The 15005-nt window shown below is 51.5% G+C and overlaps 1 protein-coding gene across 10 annotated transcripts in view; it reads right to left on the bottom strand.

Moving 5' to 3' along the window:
* Window positions 1–15005, bottom strand: part of COL27A1 (collagen type XXVII alpha 1 chain) — a 109300-nt gene that overhangs the window by 35859 nt on the left and 58436 nt on the right. For all 10 annotated transcript variants that reach the window (XM_053281847.1, XM_053281857.1, XM_053281851.1 and 7 more), the window contains 14 exons: window positions 13770–13823; window positions 11920–11964; window positions 10957–11010; window positions 10718–10825; window positions 9624–9677; window positions 8758–8811; window positions 7672–7716; window positions 6667–6720; window positions 4935–4979; window positions 3951–4004; window positions 3564–3617; window positions 2787–2840; window positions 1360–1413; window positions 818–871 (listed from right to left, as the gene is read on the bottom strand). In XM_053281847.1, the coding sequence (XP_053137822.1) occupies window positions 818–871; window positions 1360–1413; window positions 2787–2840; window positions 3564–3617; window positions 3951–4004; window positions 4935–4979; window positions 6667–6720; window positions 7672–7716; window positions 8758–8811; window positions 9624–9677; window positions 10718–10825; window positions 10957–11010; window positions 11920–11964; window positions 13770–13823 (783 nt within the window). The remainder of the gene's footprint in view (window positions 1–817; window positions 872–1359; window positions 1414–2786; window positions 2841–3563; window positions 3618–3950; window positions 4005–4934; window positions 4980–6666; window positions 6721–7671; window positions 7717–8757; window positions 8812–9623; window positions 9678–10717; window positions 10826–10956; window positions 11011–11919; window positions 11965–13769; window positions 13824–15005) is intronic.

The raw sequence follows: 15005 nt of genomic DNA, 5'->3' as shown, positions 1-15005 counted from the left end.
AAAACTTTTTTTTAAAAATCAATTTTCAAAACATCAACAATGCCTAGCTGAGCATGCTTCGCAGTTTGTCCAGAGATTAGCCATGGGAACTAAGCGCCTTTCCCCAGCACCTCTGTGTGCCCTGCCGGAGAAGCCAGCAGCAGACCTGCACCCCCTCTCCCTCCAGCGATTCCCCTCCACAGATGTTTCGTTAATGCTCTGGCTGGCACTGAGGAGCCCTGAGAGCAACCCGTATCAGTCAGTGGGCCGGATCCCGCCCCTGGGAACCCCCACTTCGGGAGGGCGTGGCTACTTCTCGGGTGGCGGGTTGACCCTGCAGGGGGTGACACGGAGCCCCCCTCCTGCTTGGGGCCGCCCTTTTGGGATTGCACCCAGGGCATCACCTCTCTCCACTTTGGGGGAGGAGCAGGGGGGGAGAACAGATTTGATCCCCCTGGCCGAAAGAGGGATGGGGAAGACGTTTCTGGGGAATCCCAGCGGAGATGCCCGGAGAAGCGACAGCAACAGGTTATCGCTGTAAAGCCTCCTCTGATTGTGTGTTACCAGAAAGGCTATTTTTAAAAAAACAAAATAACTAAAAGAAATGGAGATGAGAAATCCAGTCCTGCACCTCCAGGGTCGCAGCGCAGCTGGCCCTCAATCACCCGCCTCCCCTGAGCAACCCGATTCCCTCCGACCGCCCCCGGCCCGGGCTGTGGAGCAGAACCAGCTTTGCCTCAGAAGACTCTTTTGGGTCCACCCAATTAATCTCGGGAGCGAGGAGTTGGGGGATCCCAGGAAGTTTGACCCAGGCTGCAAAGCCGAGGAGGGTACTTACCTTGGAGCCGGATTTCCCGGGAAATCCAGGGGGTCCCCTGATTCCAGGCTGCCCCTGCAAAGAGGAATGGCAAGAAATGTGGGCTGAAGGCCTATCGCTCACGGGAAGAGCATCTCCTATGCATGCAGAAGGGCCCCGGTTGCATCCCTGGCAGCGTCTCCAGGTAGGGCTGGGAGAGACCCCTGCCTGGAACCTTGGAGGGCCACTGCCAGTCAGTGCAGACAATGCTGAGCGAGACGGACCAAGGGCCTGACTCAGTAGGATGCAACTCCCTGTGCTTATGGCTCACATATCAGTGCTTTATTGCCTTAAAAAACAGGCCGTGCAATCTCAGCTGAAAGCACTTGGGTGAGAGGCTAATTTCTGTGGCTGTTTTTCTTCAGGGGTACTCTTTCCCATTTTGTGTCCCATCACTTTTAAATCTTGTGTCTGCAAAGCTGCCTGGAATTTCTTTCAAAGAGAGGCAGGATGGGATTTTTAATTTAAAAAGATAAAATAAAATAAAATAAAAATCAATATGAGGAACACTCAGATGGCTTCACCTTTTTACCCACCAGACCTGGTCTTCCTCTGTCACCAACCGAGCCTGGATAGCCCTGGAAGAGAGGAATCAGCCGCCATGGTCACATTAACAAGCCTTCTTCATTCCCTGCTTGACTGGTCCCCTTTGCTAAGCAGGGTCCACCCTGGTCTGCATTTGAATGGGAGACTACATGCATGAGCACTGTAAAATCTTCCCCTCAGGGGATGCGGCCGCTCTGGGAAGAGCAGAAGGTTCCAAGTTCCCTCCCTGGCAGCATCTCCAAGATAGGGCAGAGAGAGATTCCTGCCTGCAACCTTGGAGAAGCCGCTGCCAGTCTGGGTAGACAATAATGAGCTAGATGGACCAAGGGTCTGACTCAGTATATGGCAGCCTCCTACTGCGGGGGTGAAATATGGGGCATGGGCGACCGGCTGTTTTTGACAACTGTTGTAGAGAACAGGGAAGCATCCTGTGGGACCATTCAGCCTTTTCCTGGCTAGATCACCAGTATGCAGAACCCAGCAGCATCGTCCTCAAGCCAGGCACACAAATTTGGTCCCTCGGTTCCATCTCAGGGGGCATATAGTGATTCTTGGCAACGCCCACCACCCCTAGAGATGGGACAGAGGCGGTTACATGGCTGCCCTTACAGCTCCCGGGGCCTTTTCACCCCTTCTTTCTCTGTACCCCCAAATGGGTCAGGTAAAATGGCAGCCATTTGGGCACAGAGGCAGGAATCGGGGCGATGAGGAACAAATGGCCGTACTCTCCGCGGAGTAATCTTGGGAGGTCATTCTTGCCGATTGTCATTTCCGTCCCCCTGGCATCATCGATAAAATTCCATCGCAGCTTTTCTGTTTTTAAAACCTCGAAAAGCTTTTAAAGCACCCTTGCCAATGTGGCCGCTACAGGCTCCATGGTCAGGAGCGGGAAAGCACAAGAGCAGCCTGAAAGTGGAGAGCCCTGCCATGCAATCGCCTCTTTGACGCCCCACCTCTAGGGCTGTGAAAAATCCCAAGGAGCCTTTGTCCCCCACAGACGGCACCGGCCACTCCAGCTGGCTCCCTCACTCCAGTGCCACCTCCAAGTTCTCTGCGGAGAGGGTTGGTCAGGATGACCTCAGGGCACCCCTCCTCCCTGCCACGAGGCGGGCTGCCCGTTTGGGCGCCATAATCATATTCCCACGGGACCAATCCTCACTGCCGCCCGGAGTGAGGCGGCAAGGTGTGCAGAGGCTGCTGCACCTTCTCCTCTCTCTGGCCACTGACCGCACATGTGGAGGAAGCAGATCACAGGCAGAGAAAGAGCGGCGGAGCAGCCGTCGAGGTCCCGTCACTCCAGAAACCAGCAGTGGGAACTCCTACAGGGGTGTGACCCGGCCCGGGCAGGTAGCTCCGGGTGCCCACCCCAATGCCTGCCCTGTTTCGGAGAAGATCTGCCACTTACATAGATACCAACCGGTCCTTGTAGTCCTTCCGGGCCCATTTTGCCAGGCAGCCCCTACCAAAACAAAGACAGCACTGGGTGGATTGAATTTGCACACGCTTCCTCCTTTTCAACGTAACACCAGATCTCCAGAGCAACTCACGATGGAATGTTCATGACACAGAAAACACTGAAAAAGTGCAATCAGGTCTTAAATGATGCAGATGCATTTTGGTGGGGGGGGGGCATCAAGAAATAATGGAGGATAGGGGGCAAATAATTAGGAGTTCTCCCCACCCCTGCCGCCCCCCAGTGGATGCACCCCGGGTTGCCCCTGCCCCCCCACCCCGGCATAGCTAGGGGACAGGAAGAGTTGCCATGCCCCCTGAAATTCCAGGTTGCACCCGGATTTTAAGCATCCCACCCAGATTGCCTGGCCCACCCGGATTCGTCCGGATTTCAGCTTTCACTTAAAAAAAAAGAAAAAGCTAAGCTCTAGCCCTTGTAGAAGCAGCGTTATGGAGCAAAATGTGCAGCCCCTCTTCTGCTCACAAATTATTTTCCAGCCAATTTACATCATATGCCGATTAGGCAGCCGAATACGAAAGCAAGAATACGGCAGCTCTAGGGAGAAGGGGGCTGTGTTCGGGAGGGATAATGAAGAAAATAGGGAGGGGTGGAGCTGGGGGGGGGCCCTCAGGAGCTCGGGGGCCCCGGGGTTCCTTGGACCCATCCGCTCAGTTATAGCTCCAGCCCTGCCTTCCGCAGCTGCCCGACTGGACCTCCACCGGTTCTTACCGTTGGCCCCGGTGAACCCGGAGGGGCGCTGGTTCCTGGTTTCCCAGGGAGGCCCTATTGGGAAAGAGAGAGGGTTGAAACCAAACGGCAGTCTGGGTGGGGGCAAGATGGACCGATGGACCCTGGGCAAACCACGTCTCCCAATTGCTCATCCGCTTTGGCTGGCAGTCAGCCGCTAGACCCACCGGTGGGGGGGCCGCGGGTGGAAACTGAGCTGTTCAACAGGCAGCATGAACTCTCTGGGTGACTGCCCCGCCTTACCGCGCAGGTGTGATGGACACTCGCCACGCTCAAGCACAGGCTCAAGTAACACACGCACACCAGGGAGAAATGGCCACTTTTTGCTGTGCTTTTTCGTACTTTTTCCTCCTGCTTTGCAACACTTACTGCGGATCCAGGAGGCCCGTCGTGTCCTCGGTCGCCTGGAAACCCCACAAACCCCTGGAGAGGAGAACAGAGAGGTGACACTCACACCATCCCGCAAAGATTAAGATGAGGAGGTTTAGTTTGTTGCAGGGAAAGGATTTCAGTTACCCCAGGGATAGCAGAAGAAGCGTTTGTGAGAAGAACCAAAGCACATGACGTGTATCTTGAGACAGACATTTAAGGTCCAAGTACTTGTAAAGGTCTATTAGGGAAGTTACATACTTGGATAGAAAGCCGGCGTCCCTGAGCTTTATGTCTGCATACTGCGAGAACATCAGTCTACCAATTGGAGGAAGCCAGAGCAGAGAGAGAGAGAGAGAGAGAGAGAGAGAGAGAGAGAGACCCCCAAAGTGGGGGAACCAAGAGGAAGACCCTTGCTTACTATCTCTCTCCCCAAAGCCCCTCGTGGTCAACAGGATAGAAGGTGCCAAACAGGGGTTGTCAGACTTGGGCCCACAGATATTGTTGGACTACAACTCCCAACATCTCTGGCCGAAGGCCACTGTAGCTGAGGATCATGAGAACTGTAGCCCACGGACATCTGGGGACCCAAGTGTGAGAAACCTTGCTGTAAAGATGTTTTTCTGCTAAGAGATGTTCCCGAAGAAAACAGCTGGCAGCTGATTATGAGAGGCATTGACCATGAGCGAGTTTAAGAGGGGCTGAGGGTGGACTAGGAACATTGCAGCAGAGAAACGGGGCCCTTTCTGGAGTCCCTGCCAGGCGGCTGGTTCCACAGGTCCTGCGTCAGCGGTGTCACATTCTTCCTTGGCAAGATCCCAGAGGCAGGGTTGAATTTCTGGAAATCAGCCTCTCCCTTCACCGGTCACATTCCGCAAAGAAGAGGACCGAGATGGCAAGTTTTCTCTTACAGGGGTTTTGCTGCTAAGTGAACTAGAAAGAATTTCAACATTTGGAGAGGATGACAAGAAGAGCCTTACTCACCGCCAGCCCCTTGCTGCCAGCACTCCCCGAAACACCAGTGGGACCCTGAAAGATAGCAACGTCAAAGCAACGTTAAGAGAGAGAGAATCCTTCCACCCCATGTCCACTCCGCCCCCTATTTCGCTGCCTGAGTTCTGGGGCTCCAAATTAGCTGGCCTTCTTTCCAAAGCAAAGCCAACCCACTAGGAAATGCCCATCATTCCGTTTTTAATTTATGAATTTTCTACAGCACTGCGCATGCACAGTTAGTCACGGCTTTCAGTCATTAATTAATAAATTAATAAATTAAGAGATTTAATATACCGCCCAATCCACAGACTCAGGCAGTGTACAAACAAGAACAGAACCTGAGATTTAAAGGGGGGGCGGAATGAATGAATGAATGAATGAATGAATGGGCAAACGGCTGGCGAAAATGAAATGTCTTCAATAAGGCTTTGAAGGCTGAGAGGCAGACCAAATCTGTGTCTCTTCATTTGTGTCTTTCCCCTCCTTTTCATCACCCACATAAACATGCATGTCGATCAGATGCTTGGCCTCTGCACTGTCGAAAACATCAGATTGGAACCTATCTGATATATATCGGTCTCCGGAATTGTTGTTGTGTTTTAACTTTTGCTGTATCATTTACTTCGTTTTAACTGGTGTTTTAATTTTTGTTGTCATTTATTTTAACTAATGTTTTAACTTTTTCTGTTTGTTTGTTTGTTTGCTTGCTTTGTTGTAAACTGCCCAGAGACATGAATTTTGGACAGTATTAAAAAATATGTTAGTTAAACAAACAAACAAACATTTTTGTCTTCCAATTCACCGATATTTTCAATGATATTTTCTCAATATTTCTGAGATTTTATCAGATAATTCTGATCCAATATAGGCCTCTGAATATCGGATCAGAATTATTTACGGTTATATTCGATAGCGCCAATGTCGTTCTGATTCCCGACAATGGATATTACATAAGACTCTCACATAACACTAGAACTAGGGGTCATCCCATGAGATTGTTTGCCAGGAAATTTAGGACCAGCAAACGGAAGTATTTTTTCACACAACACATAATCAACTGGTGGAATTCTCTGCCACAAGATGTGGTGTTGGCTACTAGTCTGGATGGCTTTAAGAGGGGTTTGGATAACTTCATGGAGGAGAGGTCTCTCATCGGCTACTAGTCGGAGGGCTGTGGGCCACCTCCAGCCTCAAAGGCAGGGTGCCTCTGAGTACCAGCTGCAGGGGAGCAAGAGCAGGAGAGAGGGCATGCCCTCGACTCCTGCCTGTAGGCTTCCAGCGGCATCTGGTGGGCCACTGTGGGAAACAGGATGCTGGACTAGATGGGCCTCCTTGGGCCTGATCCAGCAGGGCTGTTTTGATGTTCTTGATATATCTGATGCACAGGCTCACCACATACTCTAAGAAACCAAGGGTGACTTGTATGTGATGGTTGTATTGAAAAGAATTCAGGGTGGTGTCCTACTGTTGCCAAGAGCGTGTGCACACAGCAGATGCTTGCAGATGCAAAACGCCTCTTCAGAACAGAAGAACAGCCCTGCTGGATCAGGCCCCAGGCCTCTCTAGACCAGCATCCTGTTTCACACACTGGCCCACCAGATGCCCCTGGGGAGCCCCTAGGCAAGCAGCAGCAGATCGCAAGCCCCAAATCCTGCCTGGAGCAGCCCAGGGCCGGGTGACGCCAATGGAAAAGAGAGTGAAGTAGGTAGTCTAGAATGGGAACCTGTGTACCAGGCTTTCCTTCTGGGCCGCCGGCTCCTGGGGTGCCTCGTGAGCCCTACGAGGAGGAGAGAGAAAACACAATTCATAATTGGACTTCTTTCTTAAAAAGCGACTATGAGGAATTCTTCTTTACGATGCAGCTGAGGGCTCCCAATCCAAAAGGCTACAACAGAGGGCTGAGCAGCTTTGGCCCCCTGGCCATTGTTGGACTACAACTCCCATCATCCCCAGCCATGGTGACCAATAAGCAGGGATGACGGGTTTTGTAGTCCAGCATCTGCAGGAGGGCCAGAGTTGTGTAGTCCTGCCCTAATGGCTTTCAGAGCACCAGGCATGGATTCTTGGCAGGACAGAGCCTCAGAAGGTATCTTCTTAGAGCTTAACCAGGGTGACATTCTAGTCCTGGTTGTGTGGTCCAGTGTTGAGTTCAAATAAAGACATCCCAAGTTGAGAGGCGCTCACAGTCGACAAGGAGAAAAGAGGAAAAAAGCGAGAGGCCAGCAACCAGTGCCTGGAAAAGGCAGCGTGCCGATATAGCGGTAATATCCATCTTGACTATTCCCTGCATAGCTTTTTTTGAGTCCTTTTTAATGCGCAAATATACGTTAAAAAAACAGGTGTTCAAGACAGCAGACATTTCGATGTGGAACATCAGTGCTAGCACAGAGGTGGATGTTTTACAGCGAAACTTCGGCTATCTTGAACACCTGGTATTCTTAACATATATTTGTGCGTTAAAGAGGACTTGGAAAAAAGCTGGCAAATTGAGCAAAAAGCCTATTTCATTTTCATTATATCCTCTTATTTTCTGCACAAATAAATCACAACACACACATATTTCACCCCACTCTTTAAGCATGCAAGGAAGTACAACAACCCGCTCTTGACCCCCTCCCAATCAAACCCTACGTTTTTTGGGGGGGAAACTTCCAGTCCAATCCTGATTAAGGCACCCACTCACTCCAGAAAACTTGGCATGCCGGGGGCGAGGAGAGGCATTACTTACTGGTGGTCCGGGCATTCCTGCAAGCCCATGCTGGCCCATCCGGCCCTAGAGAGAAACCAAGGTTACTGGCGGTGTTCCTTCTAAGGAATGTGCGTGCACACAAGTTTGGGGATGTCTGCTCAGTTAATTTCAGAACCCGCTCAGGTTGAATCCGGAAGGCCCCATTCTGAATGCAGGTGCGAACACTCTGCCTTGATCCTGCCGCCCAGAACAAAACTCATTCCGCCCAGAGATGAAAAAAATCCGAGGGACCACTGGTTACTGGGAGAGCCTTTCCAATAATAAATCAGTGTGCAGACTCAGGAAGCACCCGATCTCCCATTCCCTTGAACTAGCCATGCAACCCGAGGGCCCTTTGCCCCCACCAAAGTGCAGCCCGTGGGCATCAGGTTGTGGATGACAGAACAGTCACATTTTACAACTGGAAGGGGCCCTGGAGATCTTCTAGTCCACCCCCTGTTCAGGGCAGGAAACGGCTCCAGCATCCCTGGCAGATGGCCAATATAATCAGAGCATGGAAGGGACCTCAGAGGTCATTTAGTCCAACCCACTGCTCCGCGCAGCAATCTGCAACCCGAACAGATGGCCACCCAGTCTCGGTGTGAAGACCTCCAGTGGAAAGCTCGCCACTGCATGAGGCAGACGGTTCCATGGTTTTATGGTCAGAATTTTTCTTTCAATGTCTAGCCTGAATCTACATCCTTGCAGCTTCAGCCCACTGGTTCTCATCAGGAACAGCAAAGCACAAGCCCACCTCTCCTCCTCTGAGAAAATCCTGCCGCCCCACAGACACGAGATAACTTTGATTCCTCCCCAATGCCTCCTTGCGATCCAGTCGAAAGACGGGTAACCTCAGGTGATATGACAACAGAGCGTATACCCATAATACGATACAACCCGATACGTTTTCAAAGACTGATTTAGCAGAAGGATCATTCTCAAGTGTGCCTTGCATGTCACTCGTAAAACAAGTCACACACTGAGGAAAAGAAGCACCTAATAAACTCCCTGACGCATCCCACCACCTAACCGCTCACAGGGCAAACAGGTGCTTCCGGTGTGTGATCAGAGGGATAAGTAGGTTACCCTGCTTTGTCGTGGACCTGGCCTTCCTTTCGGGCCATCCAGACCCCGATTGCCCTGCAAAGCAGAGAGGAAATCTGGTCATTTCATGCCATAGTGGGTTCCTTAGAGTCAGGCGTCATTTTGAAGAGGCAGGGCAAAGCACACAGTATGTGGGAAATCCACATTCAAATTTCCCCCTGCTAAAAAAAAATAATGAAATTTTTTTGACACAGGGAAAAAAAAAAAAGAATCCATCTGTGGACCCGAAGAGACTAGAGTAGGGTTGCCGTATTCAAGCTTCCCAATTCTGGGTGGCCTAATTTGTATATTATGCAAGTTATGTGGCAACTAATTTGCATTTTATTTATTTATATATTGGATAGATATGTATCCTCTCTCCTCCTTCTCTGCCCTCCTATGTGATCGGATCCAGAGTGAAATCCGGGCAACCCAGGCAGTGCATTTGAAATCCGTGTAAATCTGGGTGGAATTTAGCAGCCAGGGGGAGAAGCCAAAATCTGGGGGCTACTCTAAATTCCGGGGGTCATGGCAGCCCAAGACTGGAGGAACCCAGAAGGAGTGACTCAGAAGGGAGATCTCTGATGCCTGGAGGGCCAAAATCCCCCCTGCCAGCTCCAACACGTGGGAGTCCCTGGGAGGATTACGTCGGAGCTCCGCCTGCCATAGAGATCTACACCCGAACACATGACCAGTACTCTTGGAACATGTGCAGTAAGGCAGGGGCCTCCAGATATTGTTGGACCCCAACTCCCATCTGCTGTGGCTGGGGGTGACAGGAGTTGTAGTCCAACGGCATCTGAGAAACCCTGCCGTAATGACTCCTCATCACTACTCAGAGGAAGGAAACAAGCAAAGTTTCGACTCACCTTGGGTCCTTCTGTGCCATTTTGACCAGGGGGGCCTATTTGCCCTTCCTCCCCCTAGGATGGCGAAAGAAAGTCAGTTAATATTTTCAGCCTGTACGATTCTCAACAGGGAAGAGGGTGGAAAAGAGGGCCCGATCCAGTGGGTCAGAATGGACCCGCCTGCAATCAGGCTGCTTATTAAGCTATTTGGACCGAGTTTATTATGGATATCTACCGGGGCAAATATGTGTATGTTCTTTGGCAGACTGGGGCACACCTTCTGCTGAACAGCACCTGCAAATTTTGCAGTTCGGGGCTGCAAGTCTTATAGCTCAGAGAGAAAGAGACGGCAAAGCCGACCTATATGTGGGTGAGAGGTTTGGTCCACCTCTATCAATGGCTTGCATTTCCAAGAAGTCACCAGCAGGGGGAGTGCTTGTGCTGCACTTACTCCCTTGGAGAAGGTGGGAGAAATCGCGGAAGGTAAAGTACTTTATTATTTTATTTATTTTATTTCACATATTTTTATACCGCCCAAAACTTACGTCTCTGGGCGGTTTACAACAATACTTGAGGATTCATGGGAAAGGCCGTTCTTAAGAGGAGTGGTTAGGTCCAGATTCCCAAGGCATCCATCCCAAGGCACAACGGCATTCCCAATTCCGATCCTGGGAACAGGATTCCCAAGGCACAACAGCAGGCAATCTCTGTACGAGTGCCTGAGCTGGCCTTGGCTTGGCTGGGGAAACACAGCTCTGACTTGTCTCCGTATGAGTTGCAATGGGAGCATCTCACCACTCTCAGTCCAGTGACACAGCAGGACCATCCATGTCCAAATGAGGCTGCCTGTTTGTCCCTGCCTGAGTCAGCGCCGGGTCCTTGCCTCTTTCCAAGCACACTCTGCTGGGGAGGGGTCATTCTGCCCCCTCTTGGCAGCAGGTGTGATGGGATCCACGCGCCAACTGCTCTCAGCATCGAGATGCAGTATAGTACCACCTGCCGAACAGATCTGCGACAAGCAATCTGTTAGCCTTTGGGGTGTTTTTGCTGCAGCAAACTAACACAGCCCCTCTTCTAGAATTGTTAAAATTCGGCGGCGAAAACAAGCTCCTTACTTCGGGTCCTTGAAATCCTGCGGGCCCCTTGGGCCCAGGGAAGCCTTGAAATCCTGGAGCGCCTCGAACGCCCGGAGGTCCTTGGGTCCCTTGGAAGCCAGGGTCGCCCTGAACAAGACACCATGCAGGAATGTGAGCAAAGGAAACCTTTTGCTTTCTTAACGAAGGTGTCACACAAGGTAGATAGACAGACAGACAAACCTCACATCCCCATTCCTTGCTCCGACACTTTACTGTACCTGCTCTCCTTTGGGTCCTGCATTTCCTTTCGCACCCACTGGACCTTTGGCCCCCTGGAAGAAGGGCAGAGATTAAGAGTGTGGCCACCTCACCTTCATCCTCACAGCCGATCTTCTTATGTGCAAGGGTCTTATTGTGTTTCTTAAGGAGCAGGATTCCATGACTGGAGTCCCCAAGCTGCACAGGCCAGAATTGGGGCAGCATGTTCTAGCTACCCAGCTTGCCTTCCCCCTGGGGTCAATGTTCTTGGCTGAGATTCCAGCCAGCGACAGGCCTGCTTTGAGCTTAACTCTTCTCTGGATCACACAACCCATTCTCCAGTCGTGGAGAAGACAAGACTAAGGAGGAACGGGGCAGCCGTCTTCAAATACTTGAAGGGCTGCCCCACAGAAGACGGAGCAGACTTCTTCTCTGTGGCCCCTGAGGGCAGGACTGGAACCAAGGGCTGGAACAGGCTGGCTATTCAGGGGGATTTCCTGGCTGTGCGAGTTGTTAGATGGTGGACCTCTCTGCCTTGTCCAGCCAAGGGGACCTTATTCGAGTTTCCCAATACAAGTGCCATTTCAGTGGGAGGAGAGCTGGTCTTGTGGTAGCAAGCATGCATGGTCCCCTTTGCTAAGCAGGGTCTGCCCTGGTTTGCATCTGGATGGGAGACCACATGTATGAGCACTGGAACATACTGTATTCTCCTTAGGGGATGGGGCTGCTCTGGGAAGAGCATCAGAAGGTTCCAAGTTCCCTCCCTGGCAGCATCTCCAGGTAGGGCTTAGAGAGATTCCTGCCTGCAGCCTTGGAGAAGCCGCTGCCAGTCTGGGTAGACAAGCCTCAGCTAGATGGACCAAGGGTCTGATTCAGTAGATGGCAGCTTCCGATGTTCAACTGTCATGCCCCTCTAAGCTGGCTTTTTACCACGTCTGCTGAGATCAGCCCTACTGCACATGGTTGGAGAAAAAGTAGCTTACTTGTTCCCCAGGAAATCCTTGTGGGCCTGGCATCCCGGGTGGTCCCTTGAGGAGGAATAAAATACGTTAACAGAAAACCCAGACAGGCACGGAATCTCATTTCCCCCAGCCAAACCCTAAGAACAGTTGTGCCGAATCAGACCCAAGGGTCCTCTAACCGAGCATCTTCTGAACTCTGGAGCTGAAGCTTGGAGATCTTGCAGAATCCAAGCTGCAGGTCAAGTTAAAAAAAAAAAAGCTTGACCTTGCATTTTAAAAAGGGTTGTTCAGGCTGTGAGCATAGAAATGAGCTTGCAAGCGACCTGAGCAGCATGGCCAAGTCCTTTGCAGAGTTCCAGAAGAAGCTTGAGGGAGTGTCTTCTGAGAGAAGCGGAGTGTTCTCCACTTCTTGGGAGTGTCTTCTCCCACTGACCTCTTGCTACTTCTCCACCACCAGGCTTTCTCTGCGTATTTCTATAACTTCAGCTTCCTGAACTTGACTTGGGCACACCCACTGGGCAAGGTGGAAAAGACCATCCAGGCATCCTGTGCCAGGACTTGGGATGAAGTAGGTACCGTATGGGGTGTCCCAGAAGCATCTGATTAGCCACTGTGGGGAACAGGACTGCTTCTCAGGCACAGTAAGAGTTAGGAGAGTTGGTCTGGTGGGAGCAAGCATGAATTGTCTCCTTTGCTAAGCAGGGTCCGCCCAGGTTTGCACTGGAATGGGAGCCGTTTCGCCCACCCACACTCCCCACAAGTCGGCCTTGAGCTGAAATATCTCTGTACAAAGAAGGGAGGGGAGCAAATTGGCTGGAAAGATTCTGCATTCACTGGTGTGCAGGCTGGCAGCTTGACAGAGTCCCTGAGGGTGCTGGGGGGACGCCCAGGAAGAAGTCGGGCTGGAGACAGAAAACAGGGTTCTTTCTTTTATTTTATTTTCTGGCAGGGAGCTGGAGAGAGGTTACTGCTGGCAATGAACTTCACCTCCAGGGGTTGGGGGACAAATCCAGGCCTGGCATCATCACCTCTGACCCGGAGTCCTGGGAGTGATGGAGAGGGTTCTGGGGACAGGATGGAAGGATTGCTGTGGGGGGCATACGTCCCCAGTGCCCCCACGAGGGGGTAACCGCAGGGGGAGGGGCTAGCTCCAGCCACTTGGGGCTCTGTCAGATCTGGGGAGTTTTCCTCAGGGCTGGGGGTTTCAGCTAGGGTATCCTCTAAGTTGGATTGCAGGTGAGTCCCCACACACGGACAGCAATAGGACCTCCCCCACCCCAGGGCAAATGGTAGCCAGGATAGGGGGCAGTGATGCCAACTAGCATTACAGGGCTGGTGAAGGGCTGAACCCCACCCCCCAGACCCAGTCTAGACTGAGAGGGTCCAGCTGCGCCCAGGAAAAAAAGTGGTGGCATTTGCCTAAAAGCAAGAGTTCCCCACCTGTGGCACTTGAGATGTGGCTGATTTACAACTCCTGTCACCACCAGCTGCAATTTATTGGGAAGCCCTGGCTGAAAGCAATGCTCAGCTTGACCCGTGGAATGCCTGCCTGGAATCTCTGCCTGGGTCCCCGCATCTCTGTTTCCACGAAGATTCAGTGCTATGAAGCTTGGGTCGGGAGCTGCTAGCCAGAAGAAAGACCAGCCCCCAAACACACCCGAGAAGGGGAAGGATCTTCTCTCCAGGGCAGAGCACCTGAAAATCCTGGGTTCATTCCCTGGCAGCATCTCCAGGTAGGGCTGGGAGAGTCTCCTTGGCCTGGAACCTTGGAATGATGCTGCCAGTCAGTGTAGGCAATATTGAGCTAGATGGACCGAGGGTCTGACTCAGCGTAAGGCAGCTGCCTATACACCTCTGTACCAAACACTTACCCCAGTGCCTTCTTGTCCACGTGGTCCTGGTAGACCAAGAGGGCCAATTTCTCCCTGGAAGAAGACAAAAACATTGTGCCCTCAGGACCAGCCAGCCTGGAGATGATGCGCAAGCAAGAAGGCCCTTTAAAGCCCTTAACGGTTTGGGTCCTGGATATCTGAAGGACCGCCTGCTCCCCAGGGTTTCTGCCCACCCAACAAGGTTGTCAGAGGGCCCTTTAGCTCTGTGTGCTGATGTTGAGAGAGGCTAAATTGCTGTGCATGCGCGACGGGGCCTTCTTTGTGGTTGCCCCAGGCGCCGGAATGCTCCCAGTGAATGTCCGCTCTTTGACATCTGTGGCTGCTTTGAAAAAACAACTAGACCTTTTTATTTGTTCAGGCTTTTACCCCTTAGGGGTCTCTTAGCTCTCCTGCTTCTGTTTGTCTTTGTCTTTTTTTTAAGTGGTGGTTGTTTGGGGGGTGTTTTATGGTTTTTACTGATTTTAAGGTTTTAAGTGTGATTTTTACGGAGTTTTATTGTATTTTAACTTTTGTAAACTACCTTGAGATGCCTTATGAAAGGCGGTATAATGAATGGATGGATGAATCAATGAATCAGGGAACAGAGGAGGGTGGTCTGAGACCAGCCACTATTATTAGTGTATAAGCTGGACTTTGAAGAAGCAGGATAGGTAAAGTGTTGATGCTTTTGAACTTGGGTGCTGGAGAAGACTTTGGAGGATCCCACGGACAGCCAGGAGAACAATGGAGCATAGAAGAAATCAATCCGAAATCTTCACTCGAGGCACAAATGGCCAGGCTCAAACTATCACGCTTCGGACAAATTACACAAAGACCCGGCTCCCGTGAGAAGTCCATCATGCTGGGGAAAGTGGAAGGCAAGAGAAGAAGAGGACGACCAGCAAGCCAGGTGGATGGACTCGGTGACGACAGCCATGAATGCACCACCGAGAGACCTTAATGGCCAAGTGGAAGACAGTCTTCATCCTGGAGAGAATCTCTCTATGGGGTCGCTAAGAAGAGGCTGCTGGGCGTCCTCTTCTTCTCTTTCCGTCCACTTTCCCCAGCATGATGGACTTCTCCAGGGAGCTGGGTCTTCGCAGAATGTGTCCCAAGTCTGATAGTTTGAGCCTGGTCATTTCTGCCTCGAGTGAAAATTCTGGATTGATTCGTTCTAATTTCCCCCTCCTATGGATGGGATGGTGAAATGAGAGGGGTGTGGGGGGAAGAGACATT

Source organism: Hemicordylus capensis, chromosome 17 (assembly GCF_027244095.1).
Source record: "Hemicordylus capensis ecotype Gifberg chromosome 17, rHemCap1.1.pri, whole genome shotgun sequence".
NCBI lineage: Eukaryota > Metazoa > Chordata > Lepidosauria > Squamata > Cordylidae > Hemicordylus > Hemicordylus capensis.
This window is presented reverse-complemented; position numbering and strand designations above follow the sequence as displayed.